Source organism: Drosophila persimilis, unplaced genomic scaffold (genome assembly GCF_003286085.1).
Source record: "Drosophila persimilis strain 14011-0111.01,24,50 unplaced genomic scaffold, DperRS2 tig00000000-arrow-pilon, whole genome shotgun sequence".
NCBI classification, from domain to species: Eukaryota; Metazoa; Arthropoda; class Insecta; order Diptera; family Drosophilidae; genus Drosophila; species Drosophila persimilis.
The window spans coordinates 26444239-26456183 of NW_020825288.1; the positions used below are offsets into that span (position 1 = coordinate 26444239).

Consider the following 11945-nt stretch of genomic DNA (forward strand, 5'->3'; position numbering starts at 1 on the left):
CTCAGATATAGGAGTCAAATTGATGTTAATACATCAATAAGCCATATATTTTATTCCTTTTTGAATTAAAATTCGGGGCCAGCAAAAACACTATAGCTGAACCCTCCACGAGGGTGCCGGCTAAGCAATGGAGACTGCACTATCCCGAGAATGGGTAATGCACTGTCGCTTGCTTTATCAGGGGTAATGCAGTGTCTAGCTAAGGCAATGTTCCAAGTCTTCCCGATCTAAAATCGGGGAACTGAACCGGGGCCATGGCTAGAGGTGCCTGGCGGCCGAAAAAAATTAGCCAGTATGGACCTTCGGGCCAGTTATGGAGGCGGACAAAGGTCAAGCACGGGTTGGGTTGTCAACCCAAACGTCGGTGGAAAGCGTGACTACTAGCACCGGCGGGCACGGGGAGGAGCTATAATCTCTGCGTGTCGCTAGTGGTCACACCTCGGGCATGGCGGAAGCAGGCCATGTCAGTTGCAATACGACTCACAAACGACGCGTTGCAGGGTGAACCGCTAATGACACAGACTCGGACCCGGAGAGCGTGCTATCCATTAGCTAGACCGAAGAAGAAAGCCTTTTCCGCTCGCCGGAACCAGGTACCAGCTCCCTGCGTAGGAAAGGGCCGAAGCGTTCCAGGGAGGGGATGCAGGCAAAAGCTCAGTATAAGGTCAAGTTTCTGACACCTGCAAGCCGCATATCTCCCAATAGGAGAAATCCAAGCTAGCCCGGTGAGCAAGCTGCAACGCGGGCCCAAGGTGTCCACCCCCCAGCCAAAGGCGAGGAAACCTAGACAGAAGGCCATCAAAGAGGTGTCCAAGGGACATCTCATTGTGGCGCATTGTAGACAGTGGCGCAGTGGAAGCTAGTCCACGCGCAGCTCGTCTAGTCGCTCTTCTCGCGAATGGTGGAGCGCTCCGCGCTCCCCAGCGCTCCCATGCCTACGTTTGATGGAGCGGGATGGCTGAACAGGGTCAAGATCCTCAAATGAAATGACGACCCAACGCGGTAGTGACTGGTGCAGAAGGTGCCCCAACTAGAAGCTCTGTGGATGGAGGCCAAGCTGGAGGTGGCAGACAGGGAGTTGATCCCGTCTATACCAAAGGCGAAGGTGCTCTTCCATATTGCTGTCCAAGGAGAGCGAGCCCTGAAGCTGCTGCAGAGAGAGAATCCCGACGTGCCAACGGCAGGCTGGAGAGTTCTACATGCCGGTAACCCATTACCCAACGAGGAGGCCAGCATATGATCCTCCAGATCAGCAAGGAGGCGGAGGACTTCCAAGTTCGGGAAGATGGCGTGGAGCGTAGGTAGCGTCTACCTACGGCTGAAAAAGCGCCACCCCGAAGATAAATTTGCGCACAACCTTCGGGCAGGAGAGGTCGAGAAAGAGTTAGGTCTGGAAACCATAGTGGAGGCCGCTCAAGGTCTTGCGCTGGACGACTCGGAGGAAGAGGAGGACGGTGACCTGACAATTTTAGGCGTCGGCGGAGCTCCTACTTGCAATGGAGTAAGTGCCCTGACATCGCTTTAGTCCAGGAGCCGTGGATTGCGTTAGGCAATTCTGTGGCCGGACTAAAGTCCTCAAAATACAACGTTCTCTACTCAACATCGGGAAGCAGGAATAGAGCCGCCGTACTCGTACGGAAGGGAAGCCATGCTCATCTTATGTCTCTTAGGGGTCTGGTGACAGAAACCGGCTCCGAAAATCTCCAACTTCTCATTGGCACAGACGCCAACCATTATCCATTAACCTAGATGTAGCAAACGTGGGGGAGGAATACACCTTCGTAGGTCCCACCTCGTCAAACGTCACCTCTCGTAACGGGAAAGAGTATCTGTCTGGAGAGTCCTCGAAAGACCATCCTTCTCAGACCATAAGTACATTCAGTTCAAGTGCGAATTCGAACACTCTTCAAAGATAACAGTCTATAGAAACCCCCGGAATACAAACTGGGTAAAGTTCAAAAAGACAGTTAATTCGAAATGCGCGAATCCGGGCTCAGTGAAATCTGCGGAGCATATAAAGAAGTCCCTAGAGACCCTATCCAAGTAGTTACTGGATGCCTACCATACAGATACAAATTTAAATGAGCATTTATGACAAAAAAAAAAACCCACGGTTACTGGGCTTGCTCTCTCTTCCGGCGTGTGGGATCTGCCCAACTGTTTTACCTCTCCCCTTCTTTCTTATATCTATCCTTCTCTCACGCTCATGCATTCTATGAAGAGTAAAGCAATAGTTATTTCAATTACGTTTCATCCATCTCCAAAAGCGCTTTTGTCGAAGGCGATCCGCTATAATTGCTGTAAATTTCATTTCATTGGAAGAGCACAAAACAAAAAAGGGAAAAGAACAAGGCGCGCAGAAGGCTTTCGGGGGACTGCTTTTTTCTTTGCTTTCGTGCATTGGTTTTGTTTTTCTTTTCCCTTATGCCTTTCTTTGCTTGGGGCTCCACATAGGGCTAGCCCTTACGGTTTAAGGGGAAAGAAAACCACGACTCAGTTAACGGGGCTGCACTGCCGAAAAGGGAGCAAGGTATTCGTTCTGCTTTAGCACATAGTGTCGCTGATCGAACTCACTAAAACTTTGTCTATTTTTTCTTTTTCTTTTCTACTTTTCCCACTAAGCCAGGTCGGCAGAGGGCGAGATATTTACGCAAAATATAAAAAAAAATGGGCAAAACGAAAATTTAGGTTATTCCGCTTAATTTAGCAGCTTCCCGGCGCCGACGATGCTGCTGATGCACTAAGTCGGACCCACAGTTGGAGCGACGATCTCTTCTCTGCCTTGGGTGCTTCTCTGCGCCAGCGGCGAATTCGTTAGGTTCTTGTGCTTTTTCGGGAGCGCAGTCTCTTTTATTCTCTTTCTATGCCCTTGGACAGCTGGTTGTTGCTGTGGCTTGCTCGGTCATTGATCCCAAATATGTTTCTTCTTTTCGCCCTTGGAAATTTCCTCTTTAACGAAAAACACCACCGTCTGGAGTGGGGCCCAGAATCGAAAAGAAAGACAGCCGTTGTACTTGTCCACTCACCCTCCTAACAGCGAAAGTGACCCAACTGCCATTTCACCCGAAGTAACTTTACAGCGGCTTACTCTACGTGTGCCAAAAAAAAGTCGTTACCCCCTGGACATTCACGCTCGCCTGATTGCGGGAAAGGCAGCACAGCGCTTTATCGCTTCAGGAAATCTGTCGCCGCAAGGATACGGGCACAGTTCAATTGGGAAGGAAATGACCAGATCAACTGATTACATGAACCCCCAAACTTGCCTCGACGTCAAAACAACCGCATCTTTGGGACCTGAAGACTGGAAAATCGGTAGAGACCAAACTGAGCACCTCAATATACATACGGACGGCTCCAAGATGATCCATGCAGTCGTCCGCGGTTAGTTCCACAAGTGTCTTGGCGAGCAGGGAGGCATTAGATACCCTAAGCACGACAAAGTCAGTGCGGATCTATAGGGTTCCCAGCCGCCAAGGAATCGAAGGAAAAGAGGCGGCGGACGTATTAGCGAAGGAAGGCGTCGGGCTGGCGAATATGAGAGCCGAGAAAGTGCCTGTCTCCCTCAGAACACTGCAAAGCGATCTCTAAAAGTAGGCCAGATCACAAGCCGGAAGTAGATGGAACATTGTCGAGGCCTTTAAACCACAAAACACTCCTGCGATGATTTTTTCAGTTTCCATTTTGGAAAATTCTCCATTCGCATATTATCAAAAGCGCACACTCTGAAAATTACTTTTGCCACCACTTTTCCGCTGAGGACCCTCTGTGCGACGGTACCGTCGATCCAATTTATTTAGAGTGTGAAATTCCTTATTCAATGGAGGACCATAGCAAACCATAATACCCTCTGAAGGTACACATTAATTTTATGGAATTTTGTGTATTTTATTTATGAGCTATGAAATAAACCAATTTTATTGATATTGCTTTTGGTTAGTAGGGGTGCCAAACGAAAAATTGCTTGCTGGGTCGCCAAGAGCGGCTGGATCTTCCGTTGGTGGAGGTGGATTTCTGAACTGATCAGCAGATATTCTCGTGAATAATATTCCAACACCTTCAATTAGAGCCAAGAGAACTCCGCCTATTATCGCACTTCCGGCCATAGCAGGAACACCTACAAATATTTAATAATTATATTTCATTAAAAAGGTAAAAATTTAAGGATTAAGGCATCACATCTGTACGTTGCTAGCATCTCTTAAAATACAATATACCTTCAAGGCCATAATGTACATCATTCACATTTACAAATAAAATAAAAGTAAAGTAAAATAAAAGTCAAAGTCAGGTTATTCTATTCTATTATAGGAAACCGTTTTAGAAAATTCATACCATTTCTTGCAGCTAATATTCCTCCAGTTGCAGCTCCGCTTATTATTGAGTTCCATGGGTCTTCCTTTTTTCGAAAGTGAACGAGCGTGCAATCAATAGTACTAAACATACCACCCCAAACTGCGAAATTTCCAGCTATTACAGGCGAGCGGGTTTTTATGGCAGTCATACTTCCGATCTAAAGTAATACATTTTTTTAATGTAGGCAGCATAAGTACAACAATAATATAGAAGTAAGTTTGGACTTTGAGCCAAACCTAAGTAACGAAGATCAGCTGAATAAAAAAATAATAATAAATTATATAAGGGAACCAAACTATGGTTTCCTTTTTTTTTTTTTTTTGTTCGTTTATTAATAACAATTAACTTAATTAACTTAACTTAATTTTACGATAACATTATGCACTAAAACTGTTAAAGCTACTTTTACAATGGATTGGGGTTAAATACAATGACTACGATTACAATATAATCAGCGGTACAGGGTCAGCAGAATTTGGTATTAGCCTCGGCGTCTCATGAGAATTCGTTTGGGTAGCTGCTGACCTTTGAAGCATGCCTTTCAGCTTGCTAGCTGATAACGTCTCCCACGAGAGAGACGCATAGGGATCTAGCGATGCATCGTTGGTCCTGCGCAGCAGTTTGCTCTGGAAGGTACAGATTCTCGCTGCCTGCGCTGCTGAACAAGCTCCCCGTGCAGGAAGACACCAGGGATAGTCTCCTTTCTTTGGGTGTGTGTTACCACTGCACACTTTTCTCGGTCTATGGACATATTAGGGCAGGGCCAATTTTCGAATAGCTTAAGCTATTGTTACATGATGTCTGTGAATTGACTGCTCAAAACACAGAAGCCCTCGAAAGCAGTGCTGTGTCGTCGGCAAACGTTGCCACCTTAAGGGTCTGCCCCGTTTGCCTACGGACCATGGTGGGCTTGGCATGTTGTAGGTGAAAAGGGAGTAAAGCGTCGACCCAAGCACACTGCGTTGTGGTATTCCTGCCTTGATGTATTTTTTCGAGTATGCTGCACCATCCTGGGCGACGCAGATAGTCCTCTCCGCAAGGAAGCGCTATTGCATATACTTTTTTATACCCGATACTCAAAATGAGTATTGGGGTATATTAGATTTGTGGTAAAAGTGTATGTGTGTAACGTCCAGAAGGAATCGTTTCCGACCCCATAAAGTATATATATTCTTGATCAGCATCAATAGCCGAGTCGATTGAGCCATGTCTGTCTGTCCGTCTGTCCGTCCGTCCGTCTGTCCGTCCCCTTCAGCGCCTAATGCTCAAAGACTATAAGAGCTAGAGCAACGATGTTTTGGATCCAGACTTCTGTGATATGTCACTGCTACAAAAATATTTCAAAACTTTGCCCCGCCCACTTCCGCCCCCACAAAGGGCGAAAATCTGTGGCATCCACAATTTTAAAGATACGAGAAAACCAAAAACGCAGAATCGTAGAGAATGACGATATCTTTTAGACTGCGGAATCTGAATTGGATCGTATTATTATTATAGCCAGCATCAAGAAAACAATTTCATTTTTTCTCGCCCTGTCTCTCTCTAACACACACGTAGCATAGGCGGCTTTGCTTAGAGTAAAACATTAGCGCCTAGATCTCAGAGACTATAAAAGCTAGAGCAACCAAATTTGGTATCCACACTCCTAATATATCGGACCGAGACGAGTTTGTTTCAAAATTTCGCCACACCCCCTTCCGCCCCCGCAAAGGATGCAGATCTGGGGATATTCATAAATCTCAGAGACTATTAAGGCTAGAGTAACCAAATTTGGTATCCGCACTCCTGTTAGATCTCACTATAAAACGTATATCTCAAAATTTCGCCCCACCCCCTTCCGCCCACACAAAGGACGAAAATCTGTTGCATCCACAATATTGCAAAATCGAGTAAACTAAAAACGCAGAATCATAGACAATGACCATATCTATCCGGTTGCCGAATCTGGATCAGATCGGATCATTTTTGTAGCCAAAAGCAAGAAATCAATTTTTAGTGGCTACGCAGCGCCCGACGTCACGCTCAGACTGATTTTCTGTCTCTCTCGCACGCACTCTTTGTCGTGTCGTTTAATATTAGCGGCGTCTGCCGGAGGAGAGCCATACTGACTTAGTATCGGGTATAACTGTAGAGTTGCGGTGTCCGCAGCAACTCACAACGTTCCCCCTCGTTTTTTATCAGTTTCTACATATCAGCTAAATTGTAGTATTTCAAGGTTTATACACCTCTTTTACCCTGTGTACATTGATTTGGCGAGGGAAAGTTACTATATCGCTCTCCTGGTGGGTTCGCTAGTTAGCAATGGATATTGTTGGAGTGCAGAAAATTTGCATCTAAACTCAATTTTTTTGGCCGCATCTGGTATGTTTGGCAAAGCCCGAATAGCAATGAAACATGGACGGACAAAACCGAGAAGCCCCTAAGAATACAGCTTCATCACTTTCGAAGTAGAAAAACTATCGAGCCAGTCTATTCACCCACTGACGGGTCGATTCACTTTTTGGAACTCCTCTGTACCCTAAATAACAAAATCTGGACAACAAGCCGTTTCATACTAGCCTAACTACAAAGCATTTTCATAAATTTAAACATTCTACACGGGTGTCGAAAACCTAAAGCAAAGAAATACTCCGACCGTCCGTCTCGTCTTAACTTAAGAGCATTTGCTTAAATTATCTGTTGACGCCCTCTCAATGCATAGACGCAGAAATATGCTTATATGTTCTTACTTCTTACTGATTATATTGCAGTGCTTCATTCGTTTCTTTAGGCTATCATATTTATCATCGAGCGCTGAGTAGAACGGAATTCAAATTTAAAACATAAATAGAAGAACAGTTAGTGAAGTACTGCAATTCATTTGAAACTTATGTTTTAGTGAAAAAGAAAGAAAGAAACCCCGAGAAAACGACTGCTTAGGCTGGTGCCGTGCGGGAGTCTGAAGTGCCCTTGTATTTAGTCTTGATCTAGCACTTACTGACACATTCTTGAACCAATCCCGCGTCCTTAATCCGACCCCGTCTGCTGAAAAAGTTCAGTACCTCAACAGCTATTTTTAAATTGAGTTATTCCAACTGATGAAACTGTTTTTTCTTTTAGTTTGAATATCATTATTTTGTAGTCATTATTAACTTTGCGCAGAAAAGGTGGTCATCTATAGTGTATTTTTAATATTGGCCTTAACTCCGATACAACGTACATACATAGCCCTTACTCTAGGGCAAGATATAGTAGCGGGGACCGACTTCAAGCCAGACGGGTAAACAAAATCTTCGTAGCCTTACACCTGTCATGATCGTTTACTTTACTTGTTATTTTTAGAGCTATCTATGCAGATGTGCCAAAGACGACACATGTGCTAAAACTAACCTAACTAACTATCCCTTTAAAAACTTATGAGTTTGACTTCGTCTGCTATGTATACTCCGAAAAATCGAAAAACGGTTATCTTTAATGAATAATTTAAGTAAACTTTCTTCAGCCTTGAATTGTGTTAGCGAAATTTCCAGTAGCAGATAATTTTATGATTTGTACATTCTAATTTCTACACAGTTTAACTGTTCCTAGATGAACTATAAACTTTAAACATACTTGGAATAAAAATGTACCTCAGTGAATATTTTCTTTTAATTTTTATAATTTTGATTGAAGGTATAAAGTATCAAAATAAAATAAAAGAATACCAATCGTTTTTTTAAGATCTATGCGATTTAGGTCCGGTGACTGTAAAGGCCATTTCATCAGGGGAATTTAGATGTCTATGAACCATTTCTTGGTCAGCATTATACTGCGGGAACTCCCACGTTATTTGCATTTCCTATTCAGCTTTATAGTCAAAGGACTGTTTCTAAATTGTTTCTTAAAGAAAGGTACCATTCTTGCTTTCGATATGGTCTTTTAAATCGACATCAATCAATCGAATTATTAAAGTGTCAGTAGCCTTACAGGTGTATTTACATAATTTTGTATACCTTCCGATGACAGAAAAGAATATTTTGGTGGTAAAATGTTGAAACAAACTTGGTTCTGTGTGATGTCACAAAGGTCTGGATACAAAATTTCTAGCTCTTATTTCTCTAGTTTTTATAGTCTCTGAGAGTTATGCGTCATAACCGAGAAGGAACGAGAAGGAACGTTGATACATAGTCAATATGGCTACATTGAGCATTGAACATGTAGTCGGGCGCTGCGTAGCCACTGCAAATTAATTTATTCCTTTTGGCTATAAAAATGATCCGATCTGATCCAGATTCAGAAATCTCATAGATATGATTCTCATGCTCTATGATTGTGCGTTTTAAGTTTTCTCGTATATTCAATATAGTAGATGAAACAGATTTTCGTCCTTTGTGGGGGCGGAAGTGGGCGGGGCAATGTTTTGAAATACACTTGTAACAATGACATATCACAGAAGTCCGGATATAAAATTTCGTTGCTCTAGCTCTTATAGTCTTTGAGCACTAGGCGCTAATAGGGACGGACAGACAGACAGGGCTCAACCGACTCGGCTATTGATGCTGATCAAGAATATATGTATATACTTAATGGGGTCGGAACCACAAATCTAATATATAGTATTTATATTAGTATTTTAGTAGTATTTTATTTATTTTGAGTAGCGAGTATACAAATTCAAAACGCTGAGAGTCGCGACACTATTCTATCCGGTACTCAGTTTGCATTGAGTGGACCGCAATAGCTGATGAACCTATTTTTCAAATAAATCAAAATATAGCTTAAATTTTCGTATATATTATAGTATCTCATTTCTAATGTTTCCCCGTTAACGCCTTGTAACAGCCTTACGTGATTTAGAAGTCAAATGAAAGTGCCAGGACCGACCTCATCGGGAATATCGGGATTGCGGATAAACTGTTTTTTGTAACCTTTTATCTTAAGCTAGTTTTGAATTAAGTTTTTAATGGTGGTACGGCTGACAAATTGCAAATTTCGAACAAAGGCTAGTTTTGCTTCCACCGCTTAAAAACGTTCTATATCTGTTAATTGTTTGAAATTAAATCTACGTGAAAACACAATAAACCTAAGATTTTGTAAAGTGCGAAGGTGCACAGTTTGTTGGAAAAGTGCGAAAGCTGTTACGGGTCACCCTGTATTCATACGTATGTATGTATAATGCAATCTTCTGATTTCAAAAAACTTCCTTCTATTGCATATGTACATGAATACAAATCTATTATACCCTGTACTCTTTGTGTACCGGGTATGATTAGGAATACATTATTTGTTCACTATATCTACACACATATGAATGTATAAAGAAAAACAACAACAAACACGTGCTGCTTAATTACGAATTACGTAATTAACCTTTGGAAAGGCAAATGCAAGTGCTTCACATAAAACATTAAATTGTGAACTAAATATACTAAAAGTGTAATAATCGGATACAGACATGTGTACATTTGCAGGTACACGCGCCAAAAATAACAGCTTATGCACATGTACGTAGATAAGTATAGAAGATACAAATTATCCGTAAAAATAACGTGAGCGAACAGTATTATAAAAATTTGTATGTCAATAAGTAAAAAGGCATGTTTCATTACTTCAATTCAGAGTAGAACTCTACTTCTACTTACCAATCTTCTACTCATACCAGACGGGGCATTACGAAATCCCTTAATAGCCTGGAAGACTCCGCCTCCTATACATCCCATGGCGAAAGCACCTCCACAATCATCCACAATCCTATAAGGACATGGTTCTCGAGCATATTCTTCCATTTCTTGTTTAAATTCGCAGAATTTGGATTCTTAGGGCAACTATGTAATACAAGTAAAAGAACACTTTCAAATTATCGATGGTACTTTCAATACTATCGATGGTACTTTCAATAGTATCGATAGCATTTTTCCACTATCGAGCTGTTAGAAATGTGTAGAATCGGAATAATATTTGGCTCTTAAATTCATTGCAAATTCTCATTGCAACATATTTTTAGCTTAAGCATCATTTACATTAATAACCCCATCACACTGGGCACCATTTATTACTGGGATTGTCCGCAAAAGTCTATTCCCACAGGCAACAATCCACAATCCATTTCTGGATTGCTACGAGCATTTCAACTTATTTATTTTCTTTACGGTCTACACAATATTCTGCGATTGCAGATCGTATCTGTTCACTGATTAAAGTCAGCAGAACTCTAGCTGTTAGCGGACTGTTCATGCACCTCATTTCTTGCTAGCTACAAATTTTCATTAATCGAGCTGTTATTTGCATATTTAATATATTGTGTAAAATACAATAGCACAATTTTATATTATTTTTGTGGTGGGGGTATCAAGACCTTTTCCGATTAATGCTGTATGCTAAAATACTTTCTATATCTTCCTCATCCATTAAGAAAAAAAAATGAATAAATATTCCACGCAAATTTAATGTACTTTTTATTGAAATTAGCTGTTTCTGACGGATGGTGCCAGTGTGAATCGGAGTTTCACATCTGTCAAAAAATCCCACCATTCCCCCGGGATGGACTGACTGTGCAGAACCTATTAATGTACTTGTTATTGGCATTAGCTGTTTTTGACGGTGGATGGTGGATGTTACCAGTGCGAGTCGGAATTTCACATCTGTCAAAAATGCCACCATTCCCCCGTAATGGACTCAGTGTGCAGAGCCTATAAGCCGCACGATTCTATGCGAATATTAGCCAATGGTTTTCAAATCCAACCCAAAATAACAGTAGCTGGCAATAAAAAATAGTTCGCGCCTAGACATATTTCAGATCCTATTTTAAAATTCAAATTTTACATAACCAAAAATAGACAGATACACCAGAAACAATACAAAATGGAGACTGCAGAAAATTATGGTGGTATGTTTAATAAATAAACATCTGTATGCATATATGAATTCTTTTGATTAGTATTTTGCAGCCAAACAATACACGTTTACGAAAAACCACAAGTGCTCTAGCGACTGGTATAACATCAGACTTTGCTAAATTTGCTGAAAAACGGAAGATTACATGATGGACATCTATGAATTAGTGCTGGTAAACGTCACGCAGAAGTTCTAAAGTTATTTTACGTTCTGGCTGAACGTATTTGTATATGATGTGCATTTTTCTGTGGACTGATGAGAATATAAACTTTTTGATATATCTTGTAAAGAACTCTCCGCACTTTTGGTATTCTTCTCGAACTATTATTTTCTGTCAAATAATAGACAGCAACTTTATTTGATTGTTCTTGTTTTCCAAATCGCGTTTTAATAGACATTTTGCTGATCAACTCGTTCTCTTTATTTAGTTCTGCTGCTGCAACATGTGACACGTCATAATATTATTACTATGGAGTACTCAAAATGCTGCGCTCGCTCGCTCTCACTGTATGGTTTTCCCTGATTCTGTCTCTGTGTCTGTATCTACATACGTAGCTAGTCCGTTGGAAAAGTCTAATATCATTACGTACTTCGTTTCCATCGTTTCAAATCTATGCCCATATGCCCATGTAATTACGATAACATTTTATGTTTTGTCATCACTATCATATGGCCTATTGTATGTTTGCTGCAAATACATCCCTGTTGTATGGAAAGGTTTTTAATGTGAATGTATTTTT

The 11945-nt window shown here is 41.5% G+C and overlaps 1 protein-coding gene across 2 annotated transcripts; it reads right to left on the bottom strand.

Moving 5' to 3' along the window:
- Positions 1-3864: 3864 nt before the first annotated feature.
- Positions 3865-10126, bottom strand: LOC6594401 (mitochondrial import inner membrane translocase subunit Tim17-B). 2 transcript variants are annotated; one of them, XM_002019311.2, is made up of 3 exons: positions 9954-10126; positions 4333-4510; positions 3865-4114 (listed from the first exon to the last, which is right to left on the bottom strand). In XM_002019311.2, exons 1-3 carry the CDS (start codon positions 10095-10097, stop codon positions 3915-3917), a joined length of 522 nt encoding a protein of 173 aa, XP_002019347.1. In that variant the 5' UTR covers positions 10098-10126; the 3' UTR covers positions 3865-3914. The 2 variants fall into 2 exon arrangements, with proteins under 2 accessions (XP_002019347.1, XP_026851116.1); XM_026995315.1 differs by lacking the exon at positions 4333-4510 and having other exon boundaries at positions 4051-4114.
- Between the last annotated feature and the right edge of the window lie 1819 nt (positions 10127-11945).

Bases quoted from the DNA above. Each gene is read 5' to 3' on its own strand.
- LOC6594401 (XM_002019311.2), bottom strand. From the start codon at position 10,097: ATGGAAGAATATGCTCGAGAACCATGTCCTTATAGGATTGTGGATGAT. The intron at 4,511-9,953 runs GTAAGTAGAAGT...GTATTACTTTAG, and splicing joins CTGGTATGAGTAGAAGATTG to ATCGGAAGTATGACTGCCAT. The intron at 4,115-4,332 runs GTATGAATTTTC...AAATATTTGTAG, and splicing joins AATATTAGCTGCAAGAAATG to GTGTTCCTGCTATGGCCGGA.